The 14457-nt window shown below is 32.9% G+C and overlaps 2 protein-coding genes across 2 annotated transcripts in view; both read left to right on the forward strand.

Moving 5' to 3' along the window:
- Window positions 1–5947, forward strand: part of LOC102587361 (probable Xaa-Pro aminopeptidase 3) — a 10589-nt gene extending 4642 nt beyond the window's left edge. The window contains exons 9-14 of the mRNA XM_006344724.2: window positions 1489–1581; window positions 2130–2214; window positions 2411–2481; window positions 4545–4600; window positions 5248–5308; window positions 5494–5947. Coding sequence (XP_006344786.1) covers window positions 1489–1581; window positions 2130–2214; window positions 2411–2481; window positions 4545–4600; window positions 5248–5308; window positions 5494–5595 — 468 coding nt within the window. The 3' untranslated portion in view covers window positions 5596–5947. The remainder of the gene's footprint in view (window positions 1–1488; window positions 1582–2129; window positions 2215–2410; window positions 2482–4544; window positions 4601–5247; window positions 5309–5493) is intronic.
- A 2210-nt stretch (window positions 5948–8157) lies between these two features.
- On the forward strand, window positions 8158–8893 carry LOC102587682 (uncharacterized). The gene has a single exon (XM_006344725.2). It carries the CDS (start codon window positions 8210–8212, stop codon window positions 8711–8713), a length of 504 nt encoding a protein of 167 aa, XP_006344787.1. The 5' UTR covers window positions 8158–8209; the 3' UTR covers window positions 8714–8893.
- Window positions 8894–14457: the final 5564 nt, after the last annotated feature.

Consider the following 14457-nt stretch of genomic DNA (forward strand, 5'->3'; position numbering starts at 1 on the left):
GTCCCCCCCCCCCCCCCCCCCCCCCCCACACACACACACACACACACACGAGCCTGATCCTGCGTGTAATAACCCTATTAGCTGATTAAAGTCCTACACAACCTCCCATTTCAGAAAGAATGCACTGATCATCAATTGAAATCCCAAAAGTCTACCCAAAAAAATCTAGAAAGACGAATAGTATAATGAAAATCATCAGGTAATGTATCCTAGCAGCTTGCTTCACCCTCCAGATGAATACCATACTATTGCATCTTTCTATTTTTGATTGGTAAACTTTTGCATCTTTCTCTATTGGAGAGTTTCATTGATCTAGAAAGTCCAAACTACTGACATCTCCATATGTTTCAAGATTATGGTTGTCAAGTACTTTACTACATAGGTCAATATATGATAGTCCCTGGTCCAGTGAAAATTAGAGTGCAACTCCCTACTTGTTAACTTCTTTCAACAAATTTCTTAGTCAATTGAAAAGAAAAACATATTTTTGCTTAAACCATAACAGAGACATTCCAGATTTTTTTCTAACCATTTTATTATCTTTACCAGTTAAGCTCTCTAACATCGAGTTTTCTTGCTGATAAATATTCAGAGCTTCCAGTAATGGTCTTTTAACTGGATTCATGTTTTACCAACATCCATAACCAACCTATGTGAAGATGCTGAAAATTGTTTAGATAAAGGGTAGTAATGAAGAGGATCTTATGCAGGTGAAGATATAAAATGGCTGTGCATTCCACCCATTGCATCAATCCTGAGCTCTGAGTTTAGTGAAGCCCACTCATAATAACTAGGTATATCTTCTCAGTCTGGAGCCTGAGATTCTGCCTTCTATGTGTAGTAGATGTACCCTATGGGCACCTTTTCTGAACACTCTTCACTCCAGTACTAACCTAGCACCCCACAACAATTTTTTTACCTGGTCTGGGTGTCCAGCTAGACTATTTTGCTCAACTGCAGTCTACCTCCAAAATTATAAACATTAATTGTCTATCACCAATTCTGAAGTGTGAAGCACCATTACCCTAGGAGAGAAGAAATCTGTCGTGTTTCTCACATGAGAATTTGCACCTCATATGCCCATTGACAGCCACTAAATTTGAGCACTTAGGATCCAATGCTTGGGCGCCAAGTCTTATCCACCTCGATCCTAATGTGTTGGAATCCTTGCTACACATCAAAGGTTTTCAAAAGCTAGATATTAATTTCCAGCACTTCAATTGGTGGCATGAGTTCAGAATCTTAATTCCAGATATTTTATGACCATGCTGACATCGATCTGGATGTGAACAATGAGAATGATAATAAAATCCGTCTTAATAAAAAACAAAATCTTGATTTTATTTCTTTGCTACAGATTATGCTTGAGAAATAAATTCTTCCCTTGTTATGGCTTTTGATTGCTAACTTTTCTGTGGTATAATCTCTATACATATTTATTGTCTGGAACTTGATGTTAAGATCCACGACTTGATCTGTTCCTTCCAGGAAGAACTTTATGATCTTATTTTGGAGACAAACAAGGAATGTGTGCAGCTGTGCAGACCTGGCACAAGCATCCGAGAAATACACCGCTACTCGGTACTTTTTTAGTTAATCTGTAACTTCTTTTGTTTTATATTCCAGGGATTGGGGGGGATTAGGAATTTAATTCTTTTCTTTCTTATTTTGTGTTTTGCCTGATTGTCAAGTTACGCTGAAATGAGGCTTAATGGTATTTTCGAAGATATGGTTTAAAGTTTAATTCCTTTTAAGGTTTTGAGTTTAGTGATGTTGGAGAGGGTCAGATGCCTTTTTGGTTGCCTCTCCTTCGATTTGAAAATAGTATTTCTTCATTTATGATGAATGGTAATGCTTTGGTAAAAGGTAAACCTGTAAGGTTTTGGTTAGAGGTGTCTAATTAATGTAGTGTGCTTTGGAACTGATTCTCAATGACGGGTAGCATTACTTTGTTAATGCAAATGATTGTTTTGCTTTTTTACATAAGGGTCATTCTTTGTGTTTGAGGGTGTTATGATATACATTCTGTAGTGTGAGTAATTGTCCCACACCAGCATACTATTTCCTTTAGATACTTTTAATCTGTGCCAAGGTCTCATTCTTGCTTTTTTTGTTTTGATGTGGGATAGGAAGAAAAGCTGCGAAGAGGATTCAAGGAGATTGGGATACTAAAAAATGATCGAAGATATGCATTGTTAAATCCTACGAATATAGGTTATTCCTTTAATCCCTTAGTCTTCCACTGCAGATATAAGAACACTGCATGTGCAATAGCAGCAGATACTTGGTCCCTTTCAGATTGTCCTCTCAGTTACTATTCCTATTGTGATTTTTTTGCTGAAAAGATAAGTGAATGCTTGTGCCACTGCGACCATCTTTGAATGAACTTTGGATTGTCTCATATTTCCAGGTCACTATCTAGGAATGGACGTTCATGATTCTTCTTCAATTGGATATGATCGACCTCTGAAACCTGGTGTAGTAAGTTTCCTCCCTTACTGATGATTACTTTGATTTCTGAAAATAATTGGGGAAGTGCAAGGTAAGCAAAATAAATTGGTTGACATTCTTTTGAAAACCTCCTTGCAAATGAACTCCAGTGAGGTTGTTCATTTGGAAACAAATGAGATTTGCCATACTGCATCATTCTCTTTCAGCAATTTACAATATGTTTTTCCCAATGGATAATTCAGACATTCTCTCCTTGATTCTTGAATGAATTACAATATAAACCCACTAACCATGCTTATGGTTTAAGAGCCATATGGTCAAAGTTCTATAGAGATGTGAAGGGTTACAACAGGGAGTTGCATGATGATATGTATGCATAGTTTCTGTACTGGTTTTGTCATATGCTCCTCTTTGGTCCTATTGCAGCTTCTAATTTTTTTTTTTTGAAACAGGTAACATATCTGTAAATTAATAACAAACTACACAAAGGGTGTGTAGTCCCCCATATTTACATCCAATATGAGCAAAAAAAGAAGCTCCTAGTCCTTAATCTTCTCATAAGGAATCTAGTACATCAAAAATAGATTATGAATCTTCCATTAAATTATGTTTACACACGAAAAAAGAAAAGCCCTAAACATTTCATCTTCAGTTCCTGAAAATTGATGATTTTAACTTCAAAGTAACTATGGTTTTTCTCTCCCCACACAGTCCACCAAATGCAGGCGGGGACAATTTTCCATCTCTCTTTCAGATTAGAAGTATTGACATCTCATTCTAATTTTCATCACTTCTATAGTAGTTAAATGGAGAAAGTAAATTTCAGAAATGAAGTTGGTAGAAGGTTGCTTACATCAGGGTAGCACGCATTTGCTTAATAGTGATTTTTGAAATCTCTGACAGTTCAATCAAGCAGATTGATCAAAATATCTTTTGCTTTTCTCTCTACGTTTGTTTTCATTGATTAATTTGAAATGAATAATTCCTAAACCCCTTACTTCATTAACCCGGCTTCATATGCGATCTGATTTTTGTTAGTGATAAAGGTTTCTTTCCTGGTGTGTCTATTCTTTATCACTTAAAAATAATTTCTTGTATATCTTATCATTCTGAGTCACTAGGAACGTTTATTCCTGCGGGAATTGTAATGTTATATGCAATTGCAGTAAAAAATTTAGTAGCGCGTCCATCTTGTTTTCATGTTGCTAGTACAAATTGTTCTTATACTTTATGTATAATCCATTTCATGACAAGTACCTCACTCTTGTGAAATGTACTTAACGTCCAACATGCTTGCTTCCTTGTAGAAAAAAATAGTAGTTATCCCATTGCGTTCCTTTCTGCCATTCATCGAATCATAGAAAATTGGAATGTGCTCCCAACCTGTCTGATATGACAAGAAAATATATGCAATATATATCAAGTCGGATGTTGTATACAACACTACTGATTGCCACTCCAATGATACAACTAATTGGTGTTGGTGTAGATTTAAGTTATATATGCTTTGTCTGAGGTCTATAGTGCCAGAGATATCTGAATCTGTGCATGTGTTTTTTGGTCTTTCACCTTTTCTCGAAACTACTATGTTTTGAACAAGAAGCACCATGAACATTCTACTCAGAGGTTCTTACTTTGTATAATTCCTGGTGATCATATCTGAGGAAAAATATGCTAATTCTGTATTACATTTATATTTGATTAAGCACATAACTTAGGATTGTTCTGCAGTTATGTCATATGTGCTTGTTCTTGTTTTCTTACCTCGGACTCTTGGAATACTGTGTTCCCTCTGTGCGTTTGTACATCTGGCATTTGGATAAAGTCATGACCAATTGTGAGACATGCTTTACACTTTCTTCTAAAAGTGATGAAGCAGATGCATATAGCCCAAAATGATCAGATGAAATTAAAGCTAAATAGTCTTGGATAAAATTGCCTGGTCATTAGACATTTGTAAGCTCCTGCTCTCTCTGGTGGTTTCTACATTATTACTGACCACAAAAATAGATGAGTCCTTCTGATGTCAGCTTCTAATTACTTGTGATTTCTGCAAGAACCTCTAATCAATCTTCATGAACTTGTATATGTAGGTCATCACAATTGAACCAGGAGTATACATCCCTTCATTGGTTGATTGTCCAGAAAGGTATACTTGTTACTTTATCAATTGATGTTTCTCAGTTTATTGAACTGGTTCTATCTGCCAAAATGTGTTGTGGTGGATTAATGAAGAATTACTCTTTTATGCATAAAAAGTAGAGAATCATATGACAATGTATTTTCTAGGTTGGTCAGGTAGATCCTGTAGGTCAAATCAACTGCTGTGAAGTTCTTAGAGTTGTAACCTGTAGCAGTATTAGTCATTTTGAGTAATTGTACAAAAGAGTCCCAGTTAGGTTGGGGTTTCAGTGAATGACTAAAGGCTAATTATGTTCAACCACGACTGGTATCAGCAACCTTTAATTCGAAATTTCTTTTGCAAGATTTAAAAAAGATTTCACACCTCGAAATAAATATTCCATGTAGCAATGGCATTTTCAGGTTGTCCGGTTCTAGGAAAAATGGTTGCTTTGTTGTAAATCTAGGGGAGAAAGAATAATTGCTCACTTGAACTAAGTAGCTGTCAAATTTAAATTTCTGTTGCCTGGTGATTCATCTGTAGTTAAGGAGCTAGATTATTCTCTTGCCCCCCACTAAGGAATAAAAGGCGCACTTGTTTTCTTAGAAATCGTTCTTTTACTTGCACTTCTATATACTTAAATCTCATCATCTATAATCACTTCTGTCAATCAGGTTCCGTGGCATTGGCATAAGAATTGAAGATGAAGTCCTTATTACAGAATCGGGGTATGAGGTATGTTGACAGAAATTGTTCAATTGCTTTTAAGGCCTAAGCAACCATATGGTTCCTCTGACCCTTTGATTATGTACGAAACTAATTATTAGCGCTCGAAAGATTAAGTTGGTTTTATGGCATTGTGAGTAAAGGTCTGATGGTCGATGAATCTTTATGCCAATTTTCTACCTCTCTGGATACAGGTCCTTACTGCTTCCATACCAAAGGAAATTAAACACCTTGAGTCCTTGTTGAACAACTTTGCCAATGGAAGGGGAACAGACACTGGAGCTGCTCACAGTTAGTTTGCTTTTAATTCTCCACGCCTCGACACAGTTACGATTTTTTTTAAAAAAAAAGCAGCACCAGAATCCAAGTGGTTCATGTTTGTTTTCTACCAGAGCCATTTCTATTTTACTAGCAAGAATTGAATTGTTGAATAATAATTTATGTTATTTGTTCAGTATGATTTGCTAGTAAGAACAATTGCATGGACTTTTCCTTCTATAGAATAAGTTGAAGGCTCATTTGGAACTTGGAAGCATTTCTTCGACATGTAGTGTTGTCTTTTTGCTGTCCAATATCTTCTAAATATCATAGACATATGTACACTTGGGATTCGTTTTATAAATGGTCAAAATACCAAAATTGGTAATTTCTTCCTCATGATATTGCTTTAGGATAATAACGTTTTTGATCTCAAAATTCTATTTTTGGTTCTCTTCTATTGGAATTGTTAGCGGAGATAAGAAATTATTTCCTTGGTGGAAAGGAAGATTAAATGGAGTGGAGTTGGTAGTTGCCTTTATTAAGTAGAGCTATCAATTGGTCAGCCACATTGAAACAAGAAATAATAATTGTAAGATTGTCAGGCTGGTTGTTGTTTGTGGTTAAATATAATGTATTGCAGAGATTCCTATTGCTGCTATAAGCACGTAACAGTAATAAATATTCATCCACATTTGTTCAGCACAAGTATTGCCAGCCTCGTACTCTGTAAAGTTGTACTTTTTCAATATATCATATTCTATGTAATTTCATAAGCGGGATCTCGGGAGGTGGTGTCAGGTGTGTATGCAGTCTTACCCCTGTCTTAGTGTAGATAGATAGAATGTTTTCGATAGATCTTCTGTATCGTCTTATCGTTACCATTTTCAAAAAAAAAGAAAAAGATCTTCTGTATCGTCTTATTCTTTCATTATTTTCTTTTGCTTGATAGGATAGACAAACTATAATGTATGAAGGTGACTACTATGTATAATATGCATTTGATTTCTCTTGCCTGCTCTTTTTATTACTCCCTCCATCCCATTTTATATGCCATCTCTTTCTATAAATAATTGGTTCATAATACTTGTCATTTCATAAAATCAATGCATAAATTACTATATTGTTCCTTTTTTACCCTTGTGAGTTATTAGCCTTGAAAATATACATTTGACCAACTTAGAAAAACTAAGTAAATGATTCATGTTCATTGGTCAAAATAAATTAATTCATATTCATTGATTGAAAACTTGAGTTTCAAAAAAATTATATAAGGGTAGAAGGATAAAGTTATATCATTTTTTAATGCAAGTGCAAAGTAAAAATGTGATATATAAAATGAGACAGGAGGGAGTAAGTGTTATTTTCGCATTAAATTAGATATATTGGCCTATGGCTTGGCCCCTGCTTGCAAGGCTGTGTGTACGTATATTAAAGAGCACCGCCACCTATCTTGTACTTTTTCTAGGTTTAGCTTTTGAATGAATTATAAGCTTGGATATAAGAATCATTCTCTCTGATATTAATATCTTATTCATCCGGTGTCCAATAGATGTACGTACATCATAGTATTAATATCGAGTGCAAATAAGTATTTATCGGCGTCTGCTATCATAGAGGTGCATATGGTTTTTATTTAGTTCTTGGTGTGGATGTGGTAGTTGACATTAATTGGTCTGAAAACAAACATTATTATGCATTTGACATAATGATAATTTACTGTGTTCTGAGGAAAAGATAGGCCTAGAAAATTACTATTATTTTCTTGGGATTCTTCCAGCAGAATTACTATATATAGGTTAACCCTCCCCAACTACTCATACTGTATTTGTTATTCCTTCCAACTGCTTTTATTTACTAATAAATTCTGCATTAAATATTAACAAGGCATACTTTTGAATATTTAATTTGTAGTACACCCTTCCATCTAATTTTCCATATTGTAGGACCATTTTGTTTTCAATGCTCGAATCACTCTCTTTCCATGTTTTTGGTGGACTACCAAGTTAATGTCCTCCACACAATTTTGGGAAAAACAAAGAAGTACTTGTAATATTCATACTCCTTTCGTCTCAAAATAAGTATGGTTTTAGTTCATTTTATGTTTATAAAAAGAAAAAAAAAACTCAAAACATAATCTATATTACCCTTATTTATTACTCCCTTGTCTCTAATTACTTGTCCACTTTTGAATTTTATTTGTCAACTTTGGACTTTGCATGCCCCTTAAGAAACAATGATTAATATGAGTATTTAAAAAAAAAGAGTTTATATCCTTATTGACAACCCTTTATTTTAACTTTATGTGACATGTTTAATACCACAAGATAGATTAACATTTTGATATATTTTATAAATATTTAGTTTAAAATCACAAGATTCATATGTTTTGTTAAAGTCTAACAAACAAACAAATTGAAATAAAGATTGACGGGACACGCACAATTTCACGCATTTTTTATGTTTAGTGAGATAAACAACTTTCTAGCTTAACATTATTGTTTAACCTTGTCATATGATAAGGGTATTTTGGAAATTTGAGCCCTTTAACCAATCCATCTATATATATATATATATTAGAAACCCTTTAACCAATCCATCTCAATCCACAACATCTCTTTCATTAGAAACATAGTAAGCCAAAAAGAAAAAATGTCTCTAGTGACAGAGGAGATCAGAGCAAGTGCAACTGAATTCTACACTGGAAATGATATCTGCCAAGAGAAATCAAAGTTGTTGCTGACTGAAGTAGGCCTACCAAATGGCCTACTTCCTATGCAAGACATGTTAGAATGTGGTTATGTTAAGGACACTGGCTTTGTTTGGCTCAAATCCAAGAAAAAAACAGAACACAAGTTTGAAAAAATTGGTAAATCAGTCCAATATGCAGCTGAAGTCACTGCCTATGTTGAGCCCAATAAGATCAAGAAACTTACTGGGGTTAAAGCTAAAGAGCTACTTATGTGGCTAACACTAAATGAAATATGTGTTGATGAGCCATCTACTGGTAAAATCCATTTCAAGACCCCAACTGGGCTTTCTAGGACTTTTCCTGTTGCAGCCTTTGAACTTAATGAGCCCAAAAAGGAAGTCAAAGAAGAAGTCAAAGAAGTGAGTGCTGTTGTTGTTGCTGCTGTGGAAGTGAAAGAGGTGTAAAAAGAAAAAAAACAATATAATTTGTTTGCCTTAGTATAATCTAATCTTTACTTATTTTATTAAACTTTGATTAAAAAGTTATTGTACTACTACTACTACTTAAGTTGAGGATGGTGATTATCTAATCCATCTTTATTGTACCCATCATCAAGTGGCTAATTATGTCATCTTTTATTTGAATTTAGTGACATTATTATTATTATTAATAGTAATTTCTTCCTCTTAATTTTTCTTTAGGGATAACAACATTTTGATCCTTCCATCCAAATTGTAAGCGGACAAAAGAAATTATTTCATTGGTGAAAAAGAAAGATCGAATATATTTCATGAATGAAGGGGAGTTGGTAGTTGCCTTTATTTAGAAGTGTTATTAATTGGTAAGCCACAATGAAGCAAAAAAATAATTGTAAGCTTGTCCTGGTTGTTTGGGGTTAGATGTAATGTGTGTAATCACTATCGTAGAGATTTCTATTGCTACTATAAGCATTAGCTCATTCAAGGTGTCTAAAATCAATTAAAGGCATATGAAATTACTAAGCTACAACAATCTATTATATTAAGGGTGTCCAAAATATGTTATTTAATCATTTCGTGTATCATTTTATTTGTATATATAGTATTTTTCTCCGACAAAGGGTGTCCAATTAGACACCCTGACTTACATGTGCCTACACCCCTGCATACAACAATAGTTTTCTTAGGATAGATAGCTCAATCATAATTATTAAAAATGGGCGAAATGATCTGATGAACCCTTCTACTTGTATTCGTTTGTATTTTGGACCCTTTTACTTGACTATTTGTCAACTGAACCCTTAAACTTAATGAAACTCTATGTTTTAAGCCCTTCTGACCGTTGACCAAGCTTATGTGGCAGCTCAATTATTGGGTTGACATAGATGCGTGATGTCATGCTTAGAAGGAGTGTGACAGATCAAATTTTAGACTAAAAATATTTTTTTAAAAATAGAATAAAAAGATCAAAAATAAGAAAATTAATTTTTTTTAAGTTCTTTCTTTTTTTCCCAACCCAACCCACCCCTCCCCATTTCTTTTTTTCTTTCTACTCTCAAACCCCCACTTCTCTTCTTTCTCACCTTTCCAGCCCTTTCCAATTTCTTGTTTCTCTTCTCTTTTATTTTTTCACATTTTCTTCCTCTCGGAATTAGAAACGAAATTGTATTGTTGTTGTAGATCTGCATTTTTCTTTTATTTTCAGGGTAATATAACCCATAAAGTGATAAAGATTCAACAGTTTTGAAAGATGAAAAGTGATTGTTGAATGTTTTTGTGAAATGTGTTATGAAAAATTGTGTATTAATATTAAAGTGTATTGATGTATTTTAATAGCTATTTGTTAACATCAATGGGGAAAAGAGATTTATGGTGGTTCAAGTGGTAGATGTAAATGTTAGTAAAAGAAATACTATTAAAAGTTGTGAATGAAAGAAATTTTGAAAAAAAATCGAATGATAATTGTTAGTTATTTAGGAATGTAATGATACTGGTGAGAATGGAAGCTTGTGGTGGTATCTCTAATGTAAAAAAAAAATGGAGAGAGGTGAAGGGATGAAGGAGGAATGAAGTAAAAAAGAAAGAAAAAACAGATTTTTTTTATTTAAAAAAAAAAAGTGATGTGTCATTTGAAATGTGATGTGGATGATGATATGTCATTTTTGTCAAGCCTTTGAAGCTCACACACATCGAAAAAGGTTTAAAATGCTTAGTTTCATTGAGTTTAAGGGTTCAATTGACAAATGATCAAGTAAAATGGTCCATAATACAAACTCATACAAGTACAAGGGTCTATCAGACCGTTATACAATCGTATTTTTCCAATATATCATGTCCTGTGAAATTTCATAAGTGAGGTATGAAAATGTGTCTTACCCTGTCTTATGAAGATAAAAAAGTCATTTTTAATAGATTATTGGTATAGTCGTAGAGATCTTTCATTATCTTCTTTTGCTTCATAAAGGATAGACAAACTATAATGTATGAAGGTGACTACTAGAGAGTAGACATCAAATTTGACGTTTACTGAGGCCCCCTTTATAATGTGCATTTGATTTCTCTTGCTGTTCTTTTCAGAAAATGTGTACGTAAATTAAAGAACACCACCTATATTCTCTACTACATTTTTTAAATACTTACGTGGTATTTTTTCTAGGATTAGCTTTTGAAGTTTTTACGTTTTCTTTGAAATGGTTCTAGTTAAATTATAAGCTTGGCTATAATTAACTACTATGTTAAAACGAAAACTTCAAAACATCTTTGTAGTATAAAAGAATTTGGTGAATTTCACTTTTAATTTCCCTTTTTTCCCTTAAAAAAAAGTGCAAGATCAGTATGTTGCAAGTCAGAGGCAAATCTAGGATTTAAAAATTTTGGATTATTTGAAAACTCCGAATTCACTAATATTAAGCCAAAAAGGGATAGTTGATGTATTTGCACCTTTTTATGCTTTTCATGAGAACACTATTAATTATATTTAGTTTCTATCCCTTTCTCAAGATAGATATACATATATAAATAATTTTTCCAAAGTTAACGGGTGCACGTCCACCCCAAATATACATGTGAGTTCGCCTATGTTGCAAGTAGGCCTAGTTAGGATAGGGTTCCGAATTTCAATTCCTACCCATTTCTAGTATGTAATCTACATTTTTCTAGTTAAAATCATTTTCTATGCTATTCATTTCTTTTTCATTATGTTCATTCAATTCTCAGTAGATAGATATACGACATGTGTTTGCATTCAAAATTCAAAATCCTAACGCCTAGCTATGCTCAACAAATATACATACTTATTTCATTTATAATTGCTATATATGATTTAGTACTAGTATAAATAAATATTAAATGTGAATAAGTATTTATCGGCGAAAAGATTAGTCATTTGACATAAATGACAATTTACTGTGTTCTGAGGAAAAGATAGGGCTATAAAAACAAATTTTGGGATCCTCTTCAAAATAATTACTCCAGCAGAATTTTTATAACCCTCTCCAACTGCAGAATTTTTATAACCCTCTCCAACTACTCGCATTACATACTATATCTGTTCAATAATAGTTGTCCATTATTGACCTAACACACCTCTTAAGAAATAATAAATAATATGGATAATATTACTATATTATTCTTTGACTTTACTTAATTTAATGATTTGAAAAATGTGTTAGATGATAAACAATATTGAATAGCAAGGATAAAATAGACACAAAAGGTAAATTATCTTTTGATTTTCTAAACTGGACAAGTATTGTTAAACAACTATTTTTAATATATTGGACAACTATTGTTGGACGGAGAGATTAGGATAGTTGTTTGCTACTGTATTTGTTACTCCTTCCAACTGTTTTTTTTAATTCTGCATTAAATGTTAGCAACCCCTTTTTTCAATATTTAGTTTGCTGTGACCTTCCATCCAATTTCCCATATTGTAGGTCCATATTTAATTATTTTTTTCAATGCTCTGATGATCACTTTTTTCTAATCTTTGTGGACTACCCACTTAATTAATGCCCTCCATACAATTTTGGGGAAAACAAAAAGAAGGTACTTGTAATATTGTAGAGTAAATGACATAAATAGTCCCTCAACTATAGGAGTAGATAAAAAATGGTCCCTGAACTATACACTTAACAGATTTAGTCCTTTAACTATTTACAAAATATGTCAGCTTTGGTCCCTTAATTATACACTTATCGGTTTTAGTCCCTTAATTATAAATTTACCGATTTTAGTCCTTTAAGTATTCACAAACTTATCAAGTTTGGTCTTTGTCCATTTTTTAAAATACAAATAACTTTGATTTTTAATACGCACCATCCTAAACTTTGATAGTTTTTGTTCGAGAAACTTATCATGCATCATGATAATCAATGCAAATTTTATTTAATTTACTCAAATTTCTTTACGTAAAATAAAATGAATAGACTAATAAAATTGATCTATTTTAAAAAAAAGTTTAAAAAATTGCAAATCTACCATTTTATAAATTACCATTTCTGAAAAATTAAACAAATTCCATTCAATGAAGTTGGAGTACAAATTTTGGATTTAACGTGTAATAATTTTTTTCTTTTTATAATAAAGTTTAACATATTCAAGTCATTAGTAACAATAATATGCTTCATTTTATCCTCTGTTGAATAAAATTATTATTTATATTTTAAATCGTTGAGGTTAAGGTTCTTCGCATAAGGTTAATTTGAAGAAAAAGTAACGGAGAGAGAACCAACAGAAAAAGTTGCTAAAAGATTTAATTTCTCGAGGCATAGATTCTGTTAATATAAACCTAAGCTATTTGTATTTAAAAAATGGACAAAGACCAAACTTGATAAATTTTTGAATACTTAAAGGACTAAAATCGGTAAGTTTATAGTTAAGGGACTAAAATCGGTAAGTGTATAGTTAAGGGACCAAAACTGACAAGTTTTTGAATAGTTGAAGGACTAAATCCGTTAAGTGTATAGTTCAGGGACCTATTTTAGATCTACTCCTATAGTTAAAGGACTATTTATGTCATTTTCTCCATGTATTTCCTATAAATATTGATGCAATGAATATAAGTAATTGGCCTAAGTCATCTGCGGCCCCTTAAAGTTATCCGCATAATTCATTTAGACACCTCAACTAGGGTGAGTACCTATTGAACACTTTAACCTTAAGAAATTTATATCTATTAGACACAAAATGATAATCAGTTGAAAAACAAAACTGCGTGTAACTCAAATGCAAATATATAATAGGTTATCCAATGAAACAATGACACGTGGCGGTTGAATTCAATTTAAATATTCCAAAAAGAATTTTAAGAAAATAAAAATTAACTCTTTTAATTAACACCCCCACCATCCGTACGTCTTCTTCTTCTTTTTGTTTAGACCGTTTCCCCTTTCCGTCGGCGCCGACACGCAAATAAATCATCGCCCCACTCTTTCATTCCCTTTCATCGGCAGCACCTCCTACCATTGCCATCATTTTCTTTTGATTAATAAATATTTATCACAGTTACAAGAATTAATAACAATTTTTTGCCTGAAAAATAATTGATTCAGTTTTCTTACATCGGAATAAATGGAGTTTCGCTGGAATATTTGAAACCTGAAAAAAGAAGAAAAGAATAGAAGAATAATTGGAGAGGGTGAGAGAGAAAGTTAGAGGGGGTGGGGTGGCATGAGTTGAAAGGGAGAGAGAGAAAGTTGGAGGGGTGGGGTGGCATGAGAGGCAACTGGAAAGTACAGAGATGGTGGAATGATGTTGGATGAAAATCGTTGAGGCATCATCCTGTGAAGAAGAAGACGCCTTGCTTTTTTTTTATATTGTTAGTTAATTTTTTTTTGGTTTCTTTATTAATTAATGTCAAGGGTCAATAAAGCAAAAAAATGTATTTTTTCAGGAAAAAGAAAAAGGAAAATGTTATTTGGGCATCTTCACGCGCCCATGGAAAGTGAAGAACACTTTTTTTGCCACATCAGTATTTTGTGCTTAATAGATACACGTTTTGAATATTTTAGGTGTTCAATAGGTACTAGCTTTAGTTAAGGTGTCTAAGTGAATTATGCGGACAACTTTAATGGGCTGCAGATGACTTAGGCCTAAGTAATTTATTTGTTAAACACTTGCGGAGACGGCCGTTTTATATACGCATCCACTCACCAAATTGTATTATCATTTGTCTAATAATAGTTGTCCATTATATTATTTTAAGATGTTTAATAATACTTATTCATTTT

This window comes from Solanum tuberosum, unplaced genomic scaffold (assembly GCF_000226075.1).
Source record: "Solanum tuberosum cultivar DM 1-3 516 R44 unplaced genomic scaffold, SolTub_3.0 scf00060, whole genome shotgun sequence".
Lineage (NCBI taxonomy): Eukaryota > Viridiplantae > Streptophyta > Magnoliopsida > Solanales > Solanaceae > Solanum > Solanum tuberosum.

Coding starts and splice junctions, on each gene's coding strand:
- LOC102587682 (XM_006344725.2), top strand. CDS start 8,210: ATGTCTCTAGTGACAGAGGAGATCAGAGCAAGTGCAACTGAATTCTAC.